This window comes from Vanacampus margaritifer, chromosome 8 (assembly GCF_051991255.1).
Source record: "Vanacampus margaritifer isolate UIUO_Vmar chromosome 8, RoL_Vmar_1.0, whole genome shotgun sequence".
Lineage (NCBI taxonomy): Eukaryota > Metazoa > Chordata > Actinopteri > Syngnathiformes > Syngnathidae > Vanacampus > Vanacampus margaritifer.
The window spans coordinates 22200150-22225570 of record NC_135439.1 but is presented as its reverse complement, the minus strand read 5'-3'; the positions used below and the strand labels follow the sequence as shown (position 1 = coordinate 22225570).

The following is a 25421-nucleotide window of genomic DNA, read 5'->3' as shown; positions in this document are numbered from 1 at the left end:
CTGACGTCGTGGTAATACTGCTAATCTTCCATTTAGCTGGTTAGGGCTGCCTGTCACATGGGGTTGACACCGCAGGAGTAATACTGTACAAAATAAGGACCAGCAAAAACCGGAATGGGCTTAGATTAGGTTAAACTTTGGCTGTGTAAGAAGTGGATGAGAAATGTAGAGCGTTGACCTCAGCTGTTTAGGGCATAATGTATTGGAATAGGAGCTGGGTATCTTGAAAAGGTGTACAATAAATTATGTTGAGTAAATTTGACTCTATTTAGAGTGGGACCGAAAAGACTTGGTTTTAGAGTAATATTTACACTTGGAAGAGAGCAAAATAAAGAGTTGGGGGTGGGGGTGGGAATAAAAGTCACTCAAGGGTAGAGGAACAAACTGACTATAGGGGTCCGTGCCCGCCCACCAAGATGATTGTGCACCCCCCCATTTGAGGCATGGATCCCTAATAATATTTTTTTATTATTATATTCATCATAGTAGCTAATTTTGCGTTTTAAAATACTGTTGTTTGTAACTAAGATATTTAAAAAATATGAAGAAACAGTAGTGTGATTTTGTTTGATTGATCGCCAGTCTTATCGGCAACAGCCAATTACGGTGCTTACTGAAAATAATGTTAGGTATGCTGGCTTATACGAGATAAATACGTCAATGTTGGCGGGCGACAGTCATGTACATTTTTCAAAGTGAAACTGAAAGTTTTTTGTTTGCTATTGTGTACTGTGGCAAGACATGTCTATATAACATGTACATAGTTCAGAGGACGCTGGAACGGCAAGTGAGGAGGCACACACTACATTAGTGTTGGCAATTAAAGCGCCACTTGAAGAAACAAACCATATCATTTGGCATCTAAAATGAGGTTGGATTTTGCTTTCCTTTTTTCTTATTAATTCTGCTGCAGACACCGTTCAAATAGGTGGTCCATTTGAAGCGATATATCTGCGCATCCGCCATATTGGATGTATCAATCGTATTCGCCGTTAAATCTGCAAATAATTAGTAAGATTGAGTTAGAATGGGATAATAAATCAATGGTTATGGTTCCTTATTAATCCAATGAGTCGTGGCTTGATGATACATCTTCAAGGAGAAAGAGAACGGGGCATCTTTACAAATAGCTTCACTTTACCTCATCCAATATGGCTGTGGCGTCAACGTACTACGATGGAGTTGCCGACTACTGTATGTGTATCTAAATGCTGTTGTTAAATGGATGAATGCTTGGTAGTGCTATGTGAATCTAGCGACAGGTCTGACTGCATAGTTGATTGATAGAGAGCTTTTCAGAAAGTGGTTTGATTTGGATGAGATCAGTATTTCTCCAGCTTTTTATGTACCCTTTTCAGGATGTTGCTTTCACTTGGGATTGCTATACTTGTACACATACTATATCCAGTGGAGTCCCGCATACTTGCAGTTCGGCACCTGCGGATTCACAGATCGTCACCCTCCTAAAACAAATTTTTAAGTCTTTTTTTTTTTACAAAAATTATTTTTTGTCCGAAATCATCTCCTCATGATGCAAATGGTAATTTTTTTTGTGAAAAAATCAATTAGGCGATTTTTTAAAGAAGGCATCGTTATTCGTGGATTTTTTCCAAATATTTTAAAACAGGTTTCTCAAACTCAATTTATGTGGGTGTCGCTGAAGATAAAATCTGGGTGTGTCTGTGCCGCATTAAGTATTCTCCCAAAAATGTTTTAGTTTGAGACCCCTGTTTTCAAGTAGTTTTTTTATGTTTGTTTTTTTGAGGTGGAACCACATAATAAATGTTTATTTTGCAATTTTGGGGGGTTTCCACCTCCCCAAATGCATTTCAATGGGCGTCAATTATATTTGGATTTTCGCTATTCACGGGCCGGCCAGGTCCCTATCCCTCGCAAGTAGCAGGTGTGCAGTTATTCAACTAAATTATTCAAGTCATACTTCAACTTAAAGTCCTTAGAGATGAGCTACTTCCGAATGTTTGAAAATATTCCCTTGTTCAACTTAACTTCTATACAGTATTTCACTGTACTTGTCGCACAGGCCAGCAGCAATTATTCCTTAAACAAGACACAGTGGTTCCATCAATGAGATTAACATGATACAGAGAAATGCTCAAAGAACAGACACTAAGAAATGACAGTTAATTGATAAAAGCAACTGAAAAGCAACCTAGTAGGCTGCTCCAAATCAGGAGGGACATGCCAACTGAATTTTAAGCAAGTGTCTGGGTCGGTCCAAAATGTAGATAATACATACTGTAGCATGAATGATCCTGTATTTTCAATGAACAGTATATTTATCGTTGTGGAATTGCAGTACATCATACTAAGAGGTATTTTGGATGTTTTGTCGCTGGTGTGTAGCTTACATATAGTGGAACGTGCTGTTAGCTTGGCATAATGTTACACTGCAGCATATTTACAATGTTAGACATAATGTTAAATGAATACTGTACCTTTGGCAGGATAAATCAAAACTATACTCAAGACTTTCCAAAGTGGTGCTTGTGCTGGATCTCATTAGTTGTCATTATTTCAGCTTTACCTAATTTTGTGTTGCAGGTGACCAGGAGACTAATCCAAGGCCACCTGACTTTGATTGGGACCTAAAGACAACTTCAGAGTCTTCAATTGACAAGTGGCAAGGAGCGAAAAATAGAGAAATACAGTACTGAAACAAGATCACTCCAAAAGCGCAGACCTCTTCCAAGGTCTAGATGTAACTACAAAAGCAAAAACTTGAATGAACAAGAATTACAAAAACTTTTAATATTTTAACCAGAAGCATATGTCCATCTATATTATAGCGGTTGTGCTCAATAGGGTCATGGGTGAGCTAGAGTGAATCCCAGCTGTCTTTGAGTGAGAGGTGGGCTGGGCTGGTCTACAACCAATCACACATATAGACAAACCAACCATTTACATACACATTCGCATGTTTTTTTCCTTCAATAAACCTAACACACATGAATTTGGAAAATGGAAGGAACCCACACAAGCATAGGGAGAACATGCAAACTCCACACCACACAGGAACACTGAAGTCAGGATTCAAACCCAACCTGTATGAGGCAGAAATGCTAACCAGTACACCAGACCACCGTGTTGCTCATGAATGTACCTGCTTTTTTTTTTTTTTTTTTAAATAAAGGTAAATTTAATTTTATTTAAAAAAACTACTGAAAATGTGCACCACAAAAAAAAATTACAAGATTTGCCGCCAAATGTAAAAAGAAAGATCCTTTTCACTCCACGAGACATATAAAGGCAGACTTCATGTCCCAAGGAGATGTTTTCCTTTAGCGTCATGTTGTCTTTGGGCGCAAACTCCACACTAGAGAGGCCTCAGTCCATCATACACTTGACCTTGAAATTCAGAATAGCATGACTTTCCTTCAGTAATGCATCAAAACAAAAATATAACTAGATTAAATATAGTCCACTCCAGTATGTTGTTCCACGTCATATCCCCTTGATTATTCTTGCATAATGCCGGGAATGATGGCCTCTTCTTCACGGTAATGCTACACAGAGAAGGAGAAAGAGAGGCTGGGGTATAGATAGAGGGAAATATTCAAAAGCGCCTACATGGTCCGTCATGTTGTGATGGGCCAATGACGTGAGCGGAGGGAAACACAAGTGAGAGCCCGCCAATGGCACCATGAATAAAGACAGGCCGGTGGGGGGCGGGGCCTCTCTCTCCCCCCCTCCCCTGTGTGTGTGTGTGTGTGACGCTCACCCCTCCTCCTACGAAGCGCCCAGCCCCCCCTCTGGCCCCCCTTCCCCCCTCCTCTCCCCTCGGTTTTGCCCGCCCCTGAGTCTGGAGCAGCAAGCGGCGGAGCTTCACTGGCTCTCCTCGCCTCCTCTCAGTGCGGGAATACAGCAGCGGAGAGCGGCATGGACACGGAAGGGAGCCCGAGCAGCCTGTCGTCCGTCACGGACAACTCCCCCCACGACCCCTGGTAAAAAGCCTCCGCCTTGGCCCGGCCTATCCGCCCCGGTTCGAGTTCACCTTGGACTTTTAAGTTGAGTTGAGTGCGGGAGCGGAGCCGAGACAAAAGACAAGCACGCCGTGTGTGCGTGTTTCTGTGTGTGTGGGATGGATCCACTGAGCGGAGGAGACGCTCTCTTTTTATTTCCACATCCATCGTCCTCCAGGAGGCCACATTTTACTCCAACTTCTGCACCATCAACGGAAAAAAAATCGCTCCCTTTCTAGTCACCCTTCTCGTCCTCTTGGGGATTATAACGGCCCCACGGGCCCATTGGTGACTTCGCAACATGGCCGATGCTTTCGTCTTACTTTAATGATGCTATATCGCATGCACCGACCCTACTTTTCACTTCTCATACCGGTGCTGTGTTGTGCTGTGCTAGAACACGCGTGTTTCCCTATGTGACTTGCTGCTTGTGTCTCTCCCATTCAGCAAAATGTTCATCGGGGGTTTGAGTTGGCAGACGACACAAGGTGAGCTGTCCCGCACGCTACTTTACACACACGCACACAACAGTCGAATGTGTGCGTGTTTACGCTCGCATATTCCACTTAGTTGCAAATAAACTGTAAATAGTTCAACGCATGCCTTTCTGTTCATTGAGGATCAGCTCTTAGGATTTAGTCTTGCCGAGACGTGAGGAGATTAACGCTGCAAAACCTCGCAGACACACTGAACGACTTGTGTGTCCTTTTTATCTAAAACACAACGTCTAATGTGTAACGATCGATGATGCCTTCGCAAGTTTACACATTGATGGCCACGCTGGCGTGTTGTTTTGCTTACTGCAGCTCTCCGTGACCGTGCACCCTCACAGAAGCCATGCGCGCAGCACACTGTTTATTCCCGCCACTATGCCCCCCCCCCCATCTTATTATCATACTGACTGCAATGGTGTCCAAACCACAATTACCATCAAGTACAGTGTTGTTTGCGTGCGCCCTTAAAGACCTGCTATATGCTTAATGGTTAGATGTATAAATTCCCCTTTCCATAATCGCACAAGTAAAATGATTGCAATGTTGCAGAGGGCTTGAAGGACTACTTCTGCAAATTTGGAGAAGTGAAGGAGTGTATGGTGATGCGTGATCCCCTCACCAGAAGGTCGAGGTAAGAAAAAGGCGTGTGCGCCCCATCGTCCAATCACTGGATTGCAACTATGCACGCTCTCTTCTTGCACTTAAGGGAGATTTAAGTTTAAGTACTGTTCTTTATTATCCCTTCCAGGGGGTTCGGGTTCGTCACATACGCGGACCAGGCCGGCGTAGAAAAGGTGCTGGCCCAAAACAGACATGAGCTGGACTCCAAAACAGTGAGTCTCACTTCTTTTAGTTATGGTGCCACTCACTGCTGTAACTTTTCCAAATGTGTGTTGCGTGTTTTCCCTCTCAGTGCATCTAGCCAGCCGCCGTATGGCTTGTAAAGTTGAGGAGTTGGTTTTGGAGCAGCACCCCCAACCCCTCTCCCTCCTCCCCCTCCTCCATCCCTTCTCTGTGCTCATTTCCCCCTCCAAATCCTGGTTCACGTCTCCAACATGAAAGCGTTCTTTCTTGGTCTTCATTGCCATGGTTACCTGGGGGACCTGAATGGGGTCGGAGCCCCCTGCAAAACCCTCGCGGTGTTTATGCTGCAACTTTTTCTTTGGTAGAAAACATTTTCTTGTGGTCCTCAATGAGGGGGGAAAATGTCAGGAAAAGAAAAGAGTTGCAGGGTGACTTGTGAATTAGGACCCAACCGATTATTGCTCTTCAAACATCTGCTAAAACAATCGGCTGATTATTTTCCTCTTAAAACTTTATAATCGAAGAAAACCAAAGTTTCTGACGCTGTGAAAATACCCTGAATGCACCATTTTGCTTGCGTAGCATTAGCAAGTAGCACGTGTGTAGCATATTGTGGTTATTCTGTTGTCTCCTAAGCGTCCTTTAAGATGTTTAATGACATCCCAGTTGGAGTTAACTGTAAAACTAAACACATGACAATAAGATTAATAGCCACTGTATATTTAAATACAAAACATGATTCATTTTTAAAACATCAATAGCCTAGTGCTAATGCTAAAAGCGAAGGGAGGATCCCATTCAAATGCTAACCGTAAGTTAGCATCGACTTTGGGAGCGTTTTTCCTTCAAATAATGAATATTCACACTAGTGCTGTCAAAGTTAGAGTGTTAATTGATTGATTAATCACAAAAAATTATCGCATTAATCATGAATTAACGCAGATTAATCGCACTATTAATTTTGACCATAGATTAGCCTTTAGTGTGACAGCGGATGGCTACGTTTAACGTAGCACAGGTTGTGTTTGAGCAATAAACATCATTTCATGCATTAAAGTAAAGCATTTAATGAATGTTTGCGTATCACAGAATATTTGTTCATGTCAAAATTGGGTCAGTTTTTCCCCATTTTAAATTATGCAAGTAATTAACTGATTAGAAAAAGAGAAGGATGAGCGTGTGCAGTGGATCAAAAGATGTTGAAGATGTCCTCCTAACATTAAATGTCAAAAGAATTAACACATAACCGGTGCTCTTCAAATTTGGCGGGAAAAAATGTTAATAAAAAGCCTTTCTTTATTAGGCGATTAATTGTTATTAATAAGAATTCCAAGATGTGATAGTCTGACAGCTCTAATTCACACACAAACGCTGTGGGAACACATACTCACTATGCAGGCACAAATTAGGCACACATTCTTCCCAATGCCTGAAAAACAAGTTATTTAATAGAATTCAAACGTAACTTTCTTCTGTACTCAGTGTAAGTGTCCACACCATGGATGCACGGCACCACACTGCCCCCAATTTATATAGCATTATATATATATATTTTTGTAATAATCGTCTGATTAATCGGTAATCGTTTTTTTCCCAAGAATCGATATCGGCATTAGCCTAAAAAAATGCATATCGGTCGGGCCCTATTGTGAATGTCAGAGTGGCTGCTAGTTCAGTTTTAATTACTGACACTGTTCCTGTAATTTCCCCTCCTACACATGTAACATGTGGGCGCTCAACAGTGTTCAGAAATGTGTCACACACAACCTGCATGTGTGATGCTGTGACACTCCCATTTCAATCTCTATGAAGGTGCAAATGTTGCTGTTTTGGTCATGTAGATTGGGCGTTGCCAGCTTGTGTCTTTTCCAAACCACATGTGCACACATAACAATAGGATGATTTGAGAGTGAAAATGAGTGGCACAGCATGGGCCCAAGGGTGGAGAAAGGTAGTGTTGGTTAGTTGTTGGAGCAAGCCTGTTGCCGGGGGTGATGCCAGGCACTGGAGACGGTGCTGTAAGTACACAGCCTGTTGGGATTTATGTCGCCATAACAACTTCTCAGCTATTTTGCATTCATTTAAGACCACATTTATGAGCGTGTGTGCATATAGTAGGGCTATGGATGGACAAACACAATAATTACGCTTCCTGTTAGTTAGCTAGTATGTGAATTGAAGATATTATCAGAATAGTTGGAAAGTATTTGAATTCATTTGCAAAGTAGCATATTTGAGGGAGTACTCGGCTGGGAGTTCTTCTGACACAACAGCGTTTTCCTCATAATGTTTTGCATTTTAGTATGGAAGCAATTTCCAAGCAAGGGTAAAGTGTTATTTGAAATGTCAAGCTACTGTTTGAGAGCTCATCCACGTGTGTACAGTATTTGTGTGATGTGAACGCGCGTGTTTGGAGGAGGAATTGGTCTTGAAATACAGGGCGTTTCATAAAATTTGCCATCATTTGAAATGTACATATGACAGAATTTGAATGAAAAATTCAAATATATATGTGAATTTCACAGCTCATTTTCAGGCCATAACGACAGAGGACAAAAACAAAAACACAAACAATTTTGGGGTCTTATGCAAGAGAAACTTGAAGAAGAGGAATTCGAGGAACATCTTGTTTTCAGTGATGAGGCCACTTTTCATACAAACGGCAAAGTCAATAAGATCAATGTTCGTATTAGGGGAAGAAAATCTGGAGTACTAAATTGATGTGTACCGTGTCTTAGGTAGAGCACATGTTGAACATTTGTGTAATTGGCAAAGAAATCCACATTATCTTTGAATTTTCATTCACATTTGGAGGGAAGAATCTTATATGGTTCAACATTAAGTTAGTTTCATTAACCTTGATCACATTTGAATTTCAAATGATACCAAATTTGATGAAACACCCTGTGTATTTAAAAAGCTAAACAATTAGTTTGCGGCATAAACAGTCTTAAACTAGTTTGGTGAACATCTGTGTAGTCATCCAAAAACACAACAAAGATAGTAGCTTGGTCTTCAATCAAACGATTAATTCGTCTTATTACTATCGGTTGTTTTATTAAAATCACAAATTTGCAAAGCATATTTAAACAGTCAGTCAACAAGTGTTACAACTTCACTATTACAACTACTTCTTAAGAATAAGAAGTGAAATCTAATAGACATTATAAATGACAATTTATGCGTATCAATATTTGCGTTTTATGTCCCGCTTAAAGACCTGACAGTTCTCTCGTGTTTGATAGGAATTACATGAAAGACAAACATTCCTTATCGGAACGGGTAAAAATCATCTGAAGCCGTCTCCAAATGAAGCCAAACCTTTGGTGTGCGGGGAAAAAATGCTTTAAGGTATAAAATGTGACAAGGATAAGAGATATCAACAGAATGCTGCCAATTTTGTAAGTAAACTACATTCACAGGTGCAAGGTCCATAACACTGCGGACACAACCGCTTATGTGTGGTATTAAACATTTACAGTTGTGTTCACATCCAACTTTGCATTAGAAGATGGGTGACAGGTCTAATTTGGATTTAACACTGAAACCGTACTTTAAAAATGACAACGAATAGGAGGTCATGTATTGTTTTTAGAGTGAAGTTGTTGCTGGTTAGATTTCATGCCAGGACAGAAAACGGCCTTAGGGCAGCGCTGTGCTGTTTTCTGGACACAGGAGAAGGGCACAACTGATTTTTGTTTTCTCGGGAGAAATACTTCACTGGAAGCAGTCAGAGGAAAGAGAAGGGGTGAGATCAGTGTTTTTTCCCCCTCTTCTTTTTCTAAACATGGATTTTGTCCAAATTATTTTCGATTCCACTGTGTTATTGCGAATAGTTGTCTTATACAATATGTTTGAACAATGCTTAATGCTTTTTTTTTTTTGCGTGATTCGTGCGTGAAGTGTGGAACTGCCAATGTGGAGTAAACATTTTGGACTGGGAAATGTTTTCCAACATAATTAAATACATTAAAATGTATTCTCAAATACATTTGAATGTAAATATGTTAAAGCGTATTTACAAGTATGTTTGAACATGCTTGTAAGCTAAATGACAAAACTTAGCATTAGCCACCCCCCACCACCCCACACAAGTATGTGCGAACGTACTTGCAAATACATTAAAAAAAATTGCAAATACATTTAAACTTATTTACATGTAATTTATGTATTTAAGTTTAAATGTTTTTGCAGGTACGTTTAGACATGTCAGTCAAAAATGTTAACTCTACATTGGCACGTCCACACTTCCGTATGACTCTGATGAATGATGCAGTTGACCTTCTATAGGTATTGCATGCTTACTAATTTGATTGATAAAATAAAATATTTTTTATTTAAGATGAAAATTATATGTTACATTGAGCATCATTTATTAAATAAGTCTCAAAAGGAACCCCGTTTGCTCAATATTATTTATTTGGTTGTTACTATGAGCTTCGTTTTCAAAAATCATTTCCAGTTTGATACATTTTGTAAAAACGTAAAAATTGGACTCGGTGCGTAGTGTTTTTTAAAATATTTTTTTATTATTATTATTATTTTCTTTTAGTGGCGTAGAATGGCGTCCGGCTCTCTGCAGAGCAATGTGAAATGCCTGTAAAGAAAGCAAGGTAAGCCTCGTAGCGTTCCTAGAAACAACATATGATCGGTGGAGTCACCCTCCACCACGCTGTGCTCTCGTCATTCACCAGATGTATTTAAGAGTTTTGATCGTCCCTTTAGGAACGCTACGGAGGCTTACCTTGCTTTCTTTATAGGCGTTTCACATTGCTCGGCAGAGCCCCGCGCCATTCTACGTCACTACGCACTGAATGCGTTGCAACGTAAATAACAATGGCGGCGCACGTCCAAATAAAGTTTCTACAAAATGTATGAAACTGGAAATGATTTTTAAAAAATGAATCTCATAGTTATGTTAGTAACAACCAAATAAATAATATAGAGCAAACTTGTCATTACAGTCGGGGTTTATTTTAAACTAGAACGGCACTGAAACATGTCGAAAATTTTAATTCATGCTATTTTAGAGAAAAAAAAGAATCCCGGATCTCTGCTCCACCTGTCCACAAACTTACTTACAAATTGATTTAAGGAATTTTGACGCAACTTAGACTATAAGCATACATTGACCACAACACCACATCCTTAGCAGAGGTTATATGACTTTTTAGCCTCTTAAACCAACTAAGGTACAGTGTTGATTTTATTGATTTTTTGCTATTGGCCGTATGGCACAAATGCTTTCATCTGCAACCACACTGGAAGTGCATATGCTTGAAGCAGCTGCCGTGCACCGATTGCACTGCGCTTCTCTACTGGTCTAACACCTGGTTAGCAGAGGCTGGCTGTTGGCCCAAGCTCTACTGGAGATTAGCGGTTAATGCTGACGTGGTCAAGACTTGAACAAGGGGGGTGGAGAAGGTGGAAGAGAAGAGGAGGGTGGGAGGATTTCTGTAATTAGTATAGATCTGAAGAGCAACTAATCGGATTGAAGGAAACAAACTGGATTGGGCTTCCGAGGTCCATGCACGGCCTCAGATGTGCGGATAAAGCCTGGACGCCGGGCTGTGAAAGTGGATCCAGGCGCTACATGCACACGCCATCGTTGGCACGCATGCCCGATTGCCCGGCCTGGCAAAGCAAGGATCTTATTGGCTCACAGTGGCATAGGGGTTTGGTTTGGTAGATTTGGGGCGGGGGCCCTCATAGTAAGCTTCGTTAACTAATTACTTGTGCCATTGTTGAGCTGTGCACTGTGTGCAGACTGGCCCTGCTGGGTACAAACCAAGTCTTTCTCTACACTTTTCTCTCATTTGGCCCGTAGCTGTTTGTTGTCATGATTAAACGTGATAATACCGCAAACAATGGTGCCTTTTGTTTGCCGTTTTGTTACAAGAAGTTGCTCGCACGATACTTGTGGAGGTACAGTAATGAGCGTGTCAAAGCATGGGTATGTACGTTAGTGCTTATGTTGGTGCTACATTATCAGGATGCTTGTGTATGTATATACTCCAGTATGTGGGCCTGTGGGGGTAGCACGGGAGCCCTAGTTCCTCTACGGGCCCATCTGTTTTGTACTCTTTGTCCTGTTAATTAATGAAATCAGAGGGGCTGCCTGCTGGGACGGCCCCGCTGCACCGCTACACTGGACAGGCCCACTTTCTCATGAGCCGACTCTGTTTTCCAAATGAATGCTTTCTCTTTCTCCCTGTGCGTTTTCTTCTTTATTCACTCCCCCATCTTTATTTTACCCATTACGTTAGCGGATGGGAGTTGTTTTGTTTTGGTGCACCAGGTATTTTATGCATTAGTTTGAGGCTATATTTAAAAAAAAAAATGTTTTTGTTTTTCAGTCTGTTACACTGGTGAACACGCTGGGCCATGTGAGGTGACTATTGGTTGTAGATTAGTCTTAAAAGCTAAGCTACTAAAAAAAAAAAGAACAAAAATCATAGTGCCGTCACTTTGCTGCATAGTTGAAGCACAGGTTGGGTGTTATGAAGCAGGGTGTTAGTCAGAGCATTACGAGAACACTCAGTTATAACTCTTTTGAAGAATTGCTTTCTTCTCACAGTGAACACGATTAGACACATTTTCACTAGTTAACTGTTACATGGTCGAGACACTTCTCAAATGTCAAGCCTCTGTTCAAGATGTGAAGAGCTATTTCTGAGTGTTGCAAACAGTGACCTGGCTAAGCCATTTTACTTTTGCTTTTGTGGCCTGTCTGTCTTCCTCAAGGCTAATTCAGCAGTCTTAATAGATGCTTTAGTTTTCATTTATCATAGCCTTCCTCTGAGTACAACCAGTCGTAGAAATTGCATGTTAGATGCATTCTGTTTTCTCGCTGGAGTGGAATGATTTTTTAACAGCATGGCATGACTGTAGTAGCCATAGTAGCACTACAATAAGATGCATTAGGCCTAACCTAGTCATAGTTGGTACAGTAAACATCTGTAGTGTAGGCTGTTTTTACTCTAAGTGCTCCTTATCATTTAAGTTACATTTATACATGAGTACATTCAGAGAGAGATTTTCCAACCCCACTAAAATTAACAAGTAATCAAATTTATTATTAATTTTACTTAGAATAAATTTAGTTAAAGGCACATAACGAATGACATTAATATCCGAGGCCTGCACTGTATCATTACATTTAAAAGATTCAAATAAATGTGGTATTTCCTGTGACAATTAAAATAAATAAATAATGCGGTCTATTTCCTCTCTTTGGATACGCCCACCTGCAATACGCTGGTTACAAATTGTTGGGTTTTTAACTAGCACTTTTGCCATGAAGAAACATTGCTGTGTGGTCTCTCTCTTCCAATAGGAAACTTTTGTCTTACATTCACATCAACACAGCTTACTTATTCTATTATCGTGTTACACATCAGAGTTCCGTGTGACCTTTGCTCCATGTAGTTACATATTGAAATTTGGGTCATTTTTGTCAAACCACTCGAGAGGTAGACCAATATGTTGATTATTTTTTTTTGGGGCCGATTTCGATGCTGATTATTAGTAGTCAAGGAGGACGATAATCAATATTTGTAGACGATATTCATAAAAAAAAGGAAGATATTGGCATAAAAAAAACCTCTACTTTGTTGAAATGTCTTTAAACATATTTTAATTGAACCACTTTTCAGGTTTGCAAAATGTTGCATTTTTGTTTTATCTTGATTATAAAATCTTTGTTTAAAAATTTTAGCAAAGTTCAGGGAGCTCCCAGGACCATGTCTTAAAAAGTTAAATGAAAACTTAAACATAAATAGCTCCCTATAGTTTTCTACAGTAAACAACAGAAATGGGTTACTTTCACATACTGTTTCTTAATTTTAATTTCAGGTGCAGAGAGTTCTGAGGGTCAGCAGAATCTCTTATGAAGTTAACAAAAAATGTAAGGGTTATTAATGGATAAGTTTATCTGATGATGCCCACTTCATGAAAATGGTGTGACCAACATGAAATAACCAATCTGAGACTTTTATTTACCATTTTAGCAACTGGTATGTAGTAGTCCTATTTGGACATGTGGTATTACCTGAAAAAAAACAAACAATAATATACATTTTTTCCCAACATATATATATTTTCATTAGAATTTTACTGGTGTAGCTTACTAGCTTACTTGTTTTGTTTAGATGGCTAATTGCTAGCCTCATAACTTTGATTTAAATTGAAAATATTAAGTGGTGCAACAGGGATATACTAAATTGTAGATCATAGTAAATAATTATGAAGAATAAATATTTTATGTTTTTTTATAATAAATTAACAGATTGAATCTGGTGAAATGTTTATCCAGTGACCTATAAAAACACCATATAAAAAGTTCCCTGAAGTTATCACAGTTTTAAACTGGTCCCTTTTTGCCTGTCAGTTATTGTAAAAAAAAAAAAAAGAAAAGAAAGAAAGGCAGATGGCGATATTGGTAAAAAAAAAAATTGTCTATCTGTAATCGTCGATCACTCATATCGAGGAGGATGGTTTATTTATTGAGAGCATCTTCTGCAAGATAAGGAGCTGCTTGGCACATGTAATCGTAAAGCTTGTAATCCTAGGTTAAATGTCAGATTGAAATACTGGAAGGAATGTCATGTGGTCACTTCCTGTCGCCAATAGTGCGTGTCCTTGTCACCTTGGTGTACGCTGTCTCTAGGCTCAGACCAGCTGGAGGTGACACAACGCTTCTTGCTTACTTGAAGCTGCAAAGTCGGCCGGCAATCCCTCCCAAGGGCACTGCTGCTGCATGGTAGTTACCCAGGCTTGTGCTCTCCAAGTGGCTGCAAAGACACTCAAAGGTCCTCCAAGGATATTTTGATCTGAAGTGTTGGCATCAGAAGAGAGGAATTGTCACAGGAGAGAGATGAATACATTGTCTGAATATTGAAGAAAAGCTTGCTCTTGCTCTTGTATCCTGCGCATTCGAGTGCGCGTTGTCTGACTGTTTGATAGGCTCCTTTTGGCTGCCAATATAAATTCAACGCCTGTGTAAGACACAAGGGGTTTCTCTTCACACATCCAATTATTAGAACAAAGATGGAAGCCTAAGACCTTAATACACTACAAGGTTCTGTGACCTAAAAATCATCTCTTGTTGGCTTGAGTGAGAATAACACAAGATTCCACGCAAATTTAAAATGCCAGACCGGGCTTTGCATATTTAGCATTATTACACGCCAGCTCATTCAAAACTCATTTGCTTCTAATTTTATCTATAACCTTGACCACTGCTCGAACATTCCAGAGGGGCAAAATATGGATACATCAAATCTTGTTAATCCTAAATGGAGGTTGTCTGGATTTGTCAGTGTGAGCAATCCTTCTCAAAATTTGAATGTTACACGCATGTTCGTTTTAAATTCCACAATGCTAGACTCTTGACAAGTTTGGTGTCACGCCAAATTTGTTTATTAATACGCAAGTAAGAATATTACAGTTAAACTAATGTGTTCAAGCCCTAATGTGTATCTTGCTCACCACGCCCATGTGTTTGGATGTTTGGGGAGCTTGCATCAGCAAGGGTCTACTATACATACATACTTGAGCATTAGCATATGTTCTATTTTTGGACGTGTTGCCCTTCATATGCGCTCAGTGACTTAACTACAGCGTGTTTCTTGGAGAACTGATCACTCTTGGAGGATTAATAAATTTTTATATTCCTGACACGCAAAAACTTTAAATTGTAGTATATGCATTTTAAGGGTCCCAAAAATAGAATTTTGAGAAAAAAGTAATAATGTCCTATTATTTTAGCTTTTTTGTATCACAGCAACATTTTAGTTAAAATGAAATTTTGAATAACTTAAATGGGTATCCTCCAGCTGGAAATGGCACAAAATAGCGGACCTAGACTGTAAAAACACGTGATAAGCTATACAGTGTATATATATATATATTTTTTTTTCATTCTTAAAAAAAGTCCCATGCCCAAATTAGTCATATGCTTATTCAAATGCTACAGGGATATTCAGTCAAAACTTGTTTGACAAAAAAATTCTGTATCAGGGCGATTACTTGAGTAATCGCTGGAGTAATTAATAGGATAATTGATTTCAAAAAGTTTTGGAATTGATTTGCATGCTATTATTATTAATAATGAATCATTTATGTGATATGTGTTAAAAAATAATTATTTGGGAAACCGATAAATACCAATGTATTGTATTTGTATTGTATATGTCCGTAACTATAATTCTTTTCCATTGTTTGATTTTCAAATTTCCTAGAAAATCACAATGGTGAGCTATTTATAGAACTTGCGCGGGCTATACCAGGTATCGGTATCTGGCTGATACCAGGCCTTTTTTCAATGTATTGCTACTTGTGACCTCTAGTGGTGTTACAGTCAGAAACTACAAATTGGAAATTTGGCGGACATAAAATTAATTAAAAAATTAATTTCATGCAATTTTAAAGAGGACATAATCCCCCCTAAAATGTTCTATGTACCCACATTGGTCTAAACACAACATTCTGATTAGTATTACATTTGTGGAATATAAGTAACACCGAAATTCCCCCGTTTTTATCTATGCCATTCAGCGGCCATTTTGCCACTTGCTGTCGACTTATATTACACTTGCTTGGTAATGACCAATCACATCTCAGCTTCAGAAAACAGGCGAGCTATGATTGGTCGTTAACCTGAGCTCTGAGCAAATGTGATGTCATCTTCAGTCGACAGCAAGTGGAAAAATGGCCGCCTCAGAGATGGCCAAAACGGGGAGATTTTGCTGCTTAATTCATGTTCCACAAACACAGTATTAATCAATTAATGTTCAGATTAGTGGGGCTGTATATAACATACTTTGGTAAATAACATTTTTGGGTTGACTTCCGCTTTAATATTGTCAGGGTTACGAATCAGATACAAGGCATTGGTATTGGGCCATTACCAGGCCTTGCTTTAAGGTATCGGTACTCGCGACGGCCTCTTGTGGCCGATTTACGATGAGGAACTAGAAATCACAAATTACAAGTATAGAAAATTGTCTTTTATTTCATGCAATTTTAAGGAAACATGCTATATTGGGATATATAGGTCTTTATTTAAAATTATGTGTCATTTTTCTTTTGGGGGGGGTGATTTATGCATCAAAATAATACTAGAGGTATCAGTACAGTACTTTGTATCGCTATCAGTGATTTAACTACTCAAGTATTGTGTACTCGTATTGGTATCGGTTTGAAAAAAATGGTATTGAACATCCCTATGAATCAGAACTGTAATTTTTTTTTTATAATAAATAAAAATGCAAAATATTTTTGGAAATTTATTTTTAGAACCTTTGGAGACTTTATTGTCTGATTTACAACCAGAAGATACAAATACACTTCACTTTCAGTCAAATTTGGCCAAGGTAGGAATAGGAACTTGGGCTTAATATGTAGCAGATATTTTCTCTGTTTAAACTACTGGCGCTACACTTTCCAACTCCCAAATAATTAGATTACAATTTTAGAAATTATTTTCATTATCAATACTGTACAACATGTCTGTAGATTGTTTTTGTCAATGAAACATCAACATGATTTATTGCATACAAAATTAGTCCTTGCTTACTCACTTGTCTTTACAGTGATTTATGTTTTTGGCCCATCTTCCGACTTAAATTCACTATTTATATACACCGTATGTTAAGAGTAAATCAATGTCAATGAGAGGTAAAGACTAAGGTAACTATGGAAATTAGCGTCACATTTTTACAAATGACTAAATGCTTCCTCAAATAATGACAATGTGAGGGATGTCAGCCACTCAAAAGCATCAAATACACTACTAGTTTGCTGCTTCAGTAGAAACATAGCAATCACAGTTTACTAATAAGATAAAATGTCAATCAGTACTCTGAAAAAGTGTTTGCCATTTTGTATGTATGACTAAATATAAGCCATCTTCCCTCCTGTCTCCCGCACAGATCGACCCAAAAGTGGCTTTTCCTCGCCGTGCTCAGCCTAAGGTGAGTTTGCATGTAAAGCGGAATGATGTCATGTGTGGCCCGTAATCGCTCAGCTCTGATTGGTTCGGAATAGCGCCGGTCACATGATGGAAGAGGTGCGGCAATCCACTTGACCAGCCTGACACTGTGACCCTGTCACCCCAACCCCGTACTCCCCCACCCTGACCATCGGCCTCAGCCCTCCCACACACACACATTGCCATATTTGCGCACTTATATGAATGGACACACACAGCATGTGTTCACCTGTGCACACAGCTCAGATTGAGCTAATTTAGCCTGGATGTTTTCAAAAACAGAAAGTAAAGCAACAAAGTTGGATAATAGAACATTGCTTTGCTCCTTTTGTGTGCTTCTAGTTGGTCACCCGAACAAAGAAGATCTTTGTCGGAGGACTGACGGTCAACACCACCCTTGAAGACGTGAAGCAATATTTTGACCAGTTTGGAAAGGTAAGCTAAAAAGAAATCTTGCAAATTCTAAAATGTAGACTGCACACCTGTGATAACTAACATTTTTGGCTGATCTTTTGTTTTGTTTTTTAATCATCTCACTTAGTGTACGGCTTCTTTGAGTGAAATGTGGTGCAAGGCGAACATGCTGTGGAGACAGATGCGTGGCTAGAGAAAGGGAGGAAGAGGGGAGAAAAGCCGTGAGAGGAGGGTGAGGGAGATGGCGGGGGACTGAAAGGGAAGAAGCAACCCCCCATAGAGCGAGAGGGAGGGGAACTCGGAAGGGTTGAAGGGCAGAGAAAAGGAGGAATGTTGGGATGGTGAGGAAGAAATGTGAGTTTGAATGGTGGAGGAGAAAATGCCAAATGCACCAAAGTATCCAGCCTACATGCAGTAAGGGCTTACTTTTTACTTTTTGGCTGAGCGTATTTTGGACGGGGGTGCGGGGCTGAGACTCTTTAAGGACTCGAGGCTTTTCTCTACTGTATTAACTAACCAAATGCAACAGCTGCTTCTTTAACCCCCCCCCCCGCCACACACAAAACACATCACATTTTACCCCAAAACTCTGTACCGCAGATGCGCTTCTCCATCATGCACACACACACATAGCTTGTTGCTGTGGTGACCTGCTTTTACCCATTGTCCCACAGTAATCCAGTGTTGTTGTGTTTTTTTGGGTTGAGAAGTGTGCATTTGCATGACTGGGAAGAGGCGTGTGTGACAGTGGCACAGTTTTGGCTTTGAGCAGAGGTGAGCTTGCATACATTTGTGTAGACAAAGAGGGCAGAACTGGCAGCGATCCCAAAAATGTTACTGGGCTCTGTTGCCATAAAGTCTGCTAAATAACCTAAAATTGGTCATTGTTTTGTGCTAAAGGCCTAATATGTTGTTTGTCTCACTTGGCATATGAGTCAGGGTTCTAAGCATATTTAAGGCGCAGATTCGATTCAAATGAAGTCGTCTAAGGCCTTTTTAACCACCAAGCAGTTCTGTTTTATTCTGTAGGGTACACGTTTGTAAAGGATGCTAAAATATCCAACCTGCTGCACAGTATTGCTTTCAAATAATGGTCATTGGAGTGCCGATGAAATAGTAGAATAGTTTCACTTAGGGAGTTATCAAATTAATCTATCGTAATTTTTGATCATCACTGAATTGTTTGGCTATCTTTTTTATTTCCCAGTTGTCCAAATACTCAGAATTTCAGCTCCTCGACAGTGCATATTCAATGATTTCTGTAGTCCTCCATGAAAGCTGCTGAATTATCTTTGTTTTGAACCAAAATAAATTGCTTTTACTTTGGAAAAAAATCCTTATTCATTTTTTTAATGCACTTTTTTTAATGTGGCTTTGAAAAAAGGATGCAAATTTACACGTTTTTCATTGATTGATCAATAAAATAATAGATTAATCAATTACTGAAGTAATTGTTAGTTGTAGCCTTAGTTTCACTTTATTTAATGTTAGTTTAACTGCGAGAAAACAAAATATGGGCTACGATGACAAAACGACTTTGCAGTACATTGATTGCCATTATGTAAATAATGTTAAGATTCAGCACCTCTCTGTCGTTAATGTTTTTCGTTTTTATATATAGATTTACACACCTGCGTCAAACTACTTACATAGCTGTTCTCTAGAAGTACTTACACAATTCAAATTTGCACTTTTTTGGATAAGCAGTTGGTGCACATGCAAATTGTTATTCTTTCAAGTTTCATTTTGAACACACCTTATTCTTTTTTTTAGTTGGTTGTTGCTGTGTAAACAGAGGACAATCAAAAGACACCGTTGGATAATTTGAGAGGATAAACAGCCAGTGCAAAATTGCTCATAAGAGTTTCTTTACAAACTGATATTTCCGTCTACATGTTATATAGTGTTTTCAGTTGGATTTCCGATAGATTGTTGATTTGAAAACATACCATTCGTCATGTTGTGGGTTGCAGTCAATCTGGATTACATGTGACATGTGCTAACTCCTTTCACGGGTGCTTGTGTCGTGTCATGGTTTCTTAAATGTTCCCAAAAATGTCTGCAGCTCTGAGACGAATCCCCCTTTCCCTGGTGGTTACACACTCTTTATATCAAAGACAGCGCTGACTCCCCAGAATACGGGGAATATTTGAACTGTTTGGACACATGAGACTGAAGCTGTATCATGCGTAGCGCCAATCCCACAGTGCATTCCTGCTGAGCAGGAGGTATTTCTTGTTTATTATCTGAGCCTGGTTACAAGGTGCAGGTTGGGATGGAGTGGGACTCAGTGTCCTGTTTATTTTCATACTGTGGCGCCGCCTCAAAAAGAAAACAGAATGCACTGCATTTTCTGTAACTCTTTGATGCATACTCAAATTTGTTTCTTTAAACATACAGTACTTCTGAAAGCACATCTATGCTACTCTGCTTTATCAGTGGAGGGAAATGGGTGTTGATTTGCGGGATCCATGCTGAACAAATGTTAGCTCCTGTATGTTATTATATTCTAGCCTGTATAACTGTACCGGCCATATTTGTATTCAGACTTTCAGTACATGAGTTTAAATCCTAAAGTGAAAGCCCTCTGTAATCTGCCTGGACCCAAAGTGGAGTTAAGACTTCCTTTTGCTGTATGATCTGAGATTTGTTTTGAACTTAAATTCACAAGTTAAGTAATTCAATCATTAACATTTCACACAGTCAGTTATGGTTTAAAGGAAATCCCCGTTTCAGGCTTTTCATCATTCCTCACTGAACTCTCTATAAAGCACCACGGAGACAATATGACTGCAAAAATCCTTGAGTAGAATCACAACTCTGGATACACATTAGTTGTCGATGGAGAACAGAATGGCAGAGATAATGAAAAATGCAGCATGGACAGGGCAGACGGGAAAAGTTGGGACTCCACTCACCCATATGAGCCAGCAATTAGGAGGCTTGACTGAACACTTTGTCTGCTGGCCTGTTTAGAGAGCTGTCCGTAGAGCGAGTGCAAGGATGAAAGAGGAAGATGTGAGGAGAGAGCAGGGGAAAAAATATTTGAACGCCACCCTTTATAATCTACTATGACTACGTTTACATGCAATCACTATTCGGCTTAAGGTCAAAATTCCATTAAAAAAAACAACAACATTTGGGATAACCCGTTTACATGAGTGAGTGGGTAGAGTTACTCCCGTATACATATCCTGATCCAAACCACATAATTACGCCGCCGCTATGTTTCACCATTTTTGTTTACCTCTGTTTATGTATTTCCGGTGGCGCATTTGTGTCCATACACCCTGTGGTATTTTCGCCGTAGAAACAGAAAAAAACATGAAAACGTCACTGAGAAATTAATTTAAGTTAAGCTCCCTTAGCGAGTGACAACGTAAGATGGCCGCTGTGCGTACAAGTAATTCCAATACTGAAAAGATCAAGATTCCTTGCGAATAGAGCGTGTGCAGAAAAGTTTAGTTCAAAGGTCATACCTTGTTCGCATTTGTATGACCAAATATTCGGGTTAGAAAGGGGAAACACAGGGGTCTTATTCGGGTTTTTGCACATTTATTCTGGTTTTAAAAGGATTACTGAATGCATGTAAACATAGCCTTTGTTGAATTCTTGTTGTACACATATATAGAAAAATGGAATACTATTGATGACTACTTTTCAGGCGACCATCATCTTGTCATGTCTCAATCTTCTTGCGAATAATGACGCTGGTGTAGCACTGAGTAGTTAGAGACTGAGCTGCTGCTGCTAAGACAATCTCAGTCCTCCCACAGCTATCCAATCAGATTGTCTTACAGCACCCTGGGTAGCGGACATTGGAGATCGTCTTTTTATTGGGTTTGGCAAGGGCAAGGAGCTGGTGTGCGACCGCAGCATAAGATCATACACGTGACAAGTTACTTTAACGTAAGAGTGCACCGTTGTCTTCTGTAGTAATTCAATGGTTTACTATACTTACTTTACATTAATCATCACCATGTCATTTTAGCTTCCATCTCAGACTTTTGTGTGTTTGTGTGAATAATTTGGCCTCCGTGTAAAAATCTACATGTCATGCTAACCTAGCATAAATGCTTATGATGCTAACAGGGGCTCAAACTGCCCATGTAACTCTAGTCTTATGATAACATGTTGGCTTGCAGCTGTCTACTTACTGTCCTGTTCTCTGGGCTCTCTGCTGTGTCATTGAGTTTGGGAGAATGTAGAGTAGGGGAGAACAGAATAAACTCAATGAAGGACTGCGGGACGGGGGTAGTTGTGTGATGGCAGGGGGTGCTATATTGAGATAGATGGGTGTCAAAAGGGTCATGGAGACTGCAGAAGCAACCTTGGTCCTCTCCATTTCCATCATCACCACATCTAACTTTTTCAAATGTGTTGGGACAAACACACAGACATGGCGAGTGTGTTCATCATCTGAAGTAACGAATAGAAATCAGATGGCCTGGTCATCCCGATGCCACTCACGTTACACTGGTTTGAGTTTCAGTGCTGTTGCAGCTTAATGAAAATAGACATGTAGTCATTTTCCACCTGTGTCACCATGTGACTACAACACAGTCAGCCCATGTCTTTGCTTTTTCACCTACAAATGACATTGTTGGCCAAATGATTCCCATTGACCCGCAAAAACAATTGAAAACACAAATTTGCTTACCATGCCAGTAGTTTTTTTAGTCAAGAAACACTATGCCCTCAGTTGGCAGGTACTAAGTAAGCAATGACACTGCTGGACACAGTGACAATGCATAAAAAATGCACATATTCAGATGCGTTAGAAGCACTAATGCTACTACTAGAGCGGGATGATTTCAGGTAAAGATTGAATTGGGATTTTTCTGACAGATATGTGATTTAAATTTGATTCATGAATTTATTTTTTTCCAAATCAAGCTACAAGCCAATATTCAGCTTTTACAGTAACATTTACAAATATGCCAGAACATTACATTATATCATCCAAAATTTTTTATAGTATTTATTTAATAATGTAAGGACACTACAAAGTCTGAGTCTTTTTTCAAGTTTTTTAAACTGGTTCAATAAAGCAACTACTGCTTAAAAATGTTTACTAAAATCTATTGTATTTTTTAAACAAAAATGTTTAAAATTTTACGCTTAAATTATATGCTATTTCACATGTTCAATTTTCTCTTTTGTGTAATCCAATAAATTTAACCAATAACACAAATATATTCCCTTAGTAAAGCTAAATTAATTACAACAGATCTTATAAGTCAGCATTCTAGGGTTCAAAATAAGGTGAACGAATGCAAATTAATAGCTGGTATTGTAAATATTTAATATATGACATTATGTACTTTTGACCTAGGCCTTGGACTGGCCGATGTAACTGATTCATTTTCGGGTTTTGGTGGTGTCTGCTTACTGTGCCACCCTACTATTATTTTCTATCTAGCCACTTTACCTGCTAATTTGCTGTTCCTAGCTGGTTGCTTTCCGCTTTAATGTATTTGTTCTGTGAAAAATGTATTGTACACCGAAGCACTTTTTCTTTGGCGTTACATTAGGTTAGCGATTAGCATTGGCGTCTTCTGTTCTTTCTTGCACTGTGTTGTGTGCTTAGGCTACTCCTTGTCTGCCTTTAATGATAAAAATTATTAATAGAAGTGTTGTATAATTGCTGCCACAGGATTAGTTAGGACAGGATCTGTACCATGGGAGGATGTTTAGCTGCGCTAGCTAGCAAGCGCAGCTCATAGCATGTGCTTGCGGTGCGCCATACCAAGTATTCCAACTAGTTCGCTAACAGGCTGATTGGTGCGTATGATTGGTCATGAGTACCATGCTGCAGAAAATGGAGTCTGCGTTTATGTTTGAGATTATAGTTGATACAACAGATTCTGGGTCAGATAGGAGCGCAATTTAAAATGTGAGTTTCTGGTCTGAATAATGTAAAAACAAGCAACCAATTCAGTTTTAGTTGAACCCGTTTGTAACCTGCCCTTAAGATCAGACTACATGAGTGGTCCTGGCACCGTCAGAAGCTTCAAAACTTTCTTGCCAGCAAAGGGCAGGCGGGTTGGTGGTGGTTGGGGGAAGTGGTGGTGGTTGGGGGAAGTGGTGGTGAAAAAGGGGAGGAGGAGGAATATGAATAGAGCAGCGTAGGAGGGAAAGGAGGAAAGTAGAGAGAGAAGGAGAGGAAAAGGAGTGAATGTTGACAAAGCCCCTTGTTCACTTTGTTCACTCTCTTTCAGATGTAAAGTGTTTGTCAGCAAATTTTCCATGTTCAGTCAAAACTTTCTTCTCTTTTGCTCACTACGTTATTCAGCATTACAGTTTCTCATTTCGCTCCCCCTTTCCTCCTATTGAAATGAGGTTGGGGAGCCGTGTTTTTCTAATTGAAATTCTTTACACCGTCTCCAAGGCAATTGTAAACTTTGTAGACAAAGACGAGTAGCAAGTGAACGAATCAGAGGTTAAAAGCGGGAAGAATTTCCTGAAGTATCTTGTGATTATTTGTGGATCATCCTGATTTTCACGTAAAGTGTGGATTTCAAGTTACACACACACACACATACACGCGCACACGCAGAGTGGTCATCACTTTTTTGGACCTCATTCTGTCTTTTCTCCTTTGTCACCTGTCACCCCTCCCTGTCCCTCCGCCCTCTCCATCTGTTTTCCCCTCTTGCTCCAATGCTAAAGAGGGAGAATGGCACCCCATGCTGTGTAATGATGTGTGTGTGTGTGTGTGTGTGTTGACGTTGAAGCCCATCCAAGTCTTTGCTTTGTTCTCACAGGTTGACGATGCCATGCTTATGTTCGACAAAACAACCAACAGACACAGAGGTGCGTAAAGAGTATCACACACCCACACCACACGAACACAAATTAAAGTAATTGGTGTGCAGGACCTTATGAGAAGTCCTCGAGGGAGAATAAGAAAAAAAAATCTCCAGGCATGTTCATGTGCCTTTCCACCTTCTACTCCTCCCTGCTTCATTTATCGCCGTCCTCTCCCAGGGAGGGTGAAGTGCTGCACCCGCTGAGGGTCGCAATAAAGGGTCAGAATGGTTCCAGCAGAGGATGGAACTTAATGAGATGAGTGAGGAATAAGGGGGAAGAAAAGGAAAGAAGCAAGGAGGTACAGTAATATAAATGAGTCGAGTGGGGGGGTGGGGGGTGGGTGGCCGGTAGAGGTTAATTCAGGTGTTGAAGAACCACCACATCAACAACAGCGGATTGACAGGGAAGCAATGTGACGTTGGTTTCATGTTGCTGCCTCCCTGCCTTAGAAAAGAGCTGTGATGAAGGGTGAGGACAGCTTTAATGGACGGCCGTCACTCCCGTCCAGTCTATTCCTGTCTGCATGTCATCAGCCTATAATAGTCTTGTTCTTCCTTGCGAGCAAGATTGGGACCCATTTCCTGTTCAGATTTGTTCGATCGGCTCATCAGACATGAGATATTTAACACCGTCAAAATTAATCGCGATTTTTTTTCTCTTCGTTTTCTGGAAGCCTATGCTAATAATGACAATTACTTTTACCACTCTTTTTTTAGCAGCCAATAGGACATTACAAGAGTGTTTTTTGTGTCTTCCAGGCTTTGGTTTTGTCACCTTTGAGAACGAAGATGTGGTCGAGAAAGTGTGTGAGATTCATTTCCACGAGATCAACAACAAAATGGTACGCAAGCAGAGAAATAACACACCTAAGCACGTACAGTACATTTACAAACAACCCACAATATGAGGTACAACTGCGCGGAT

General features: G+C 39.8%; 1 protein-coding gene across 4 annotated transcripts in view; it reads left to right on the top strand.

Annotated features, from left to right (window-relative positions):
- The first annotated feature begins 3803 nt into the window (after positions 1–3803).
- The window catches only part of LOC144056077 (RNA-binding protein Musashi homolog 1-like), a 29779-nt gene continuing 8161 nt past the window's right edge, over positions 3804–25421 (top strand). For 2 of the 4 annotated variants that reach the window (XM_077572478.1, XM_077572477.1), the window contains exons 1-8: positions 3804–3962; positions 4428–4468; positions 5024–5105; positions 5223–5307; positions 17212–17253; positions 17613–17705; positions 24452–24500; positions 25256–25338. In XM_077572478.1, the coding sequence (XP_077428604.1) occupies positions 3898–3962; positions 4428–4468; positions 5024–5105; positions 5223–5307; positions 17212–17253; positions 17613–17705; positions 24452–24500; positions 25256–25338 (540 nt within the window). In that variant the 5' untranslated portion in view covers positions 3804–3897. Of the gene's footprint in view, positions 3963–4427; positions 4469–5023; positions 5106–5222; positions 5308–11212; positions 11232–11634; positions 11670–17211; positions 17254–17612; positions 17706–24451; positions 24501–25255; positions 25339–25421 lie in introns of those variants that run through there. The other 2 variants (XM_077572479.1, XM_077572480.1) reach the window with 2 other exon arrangements.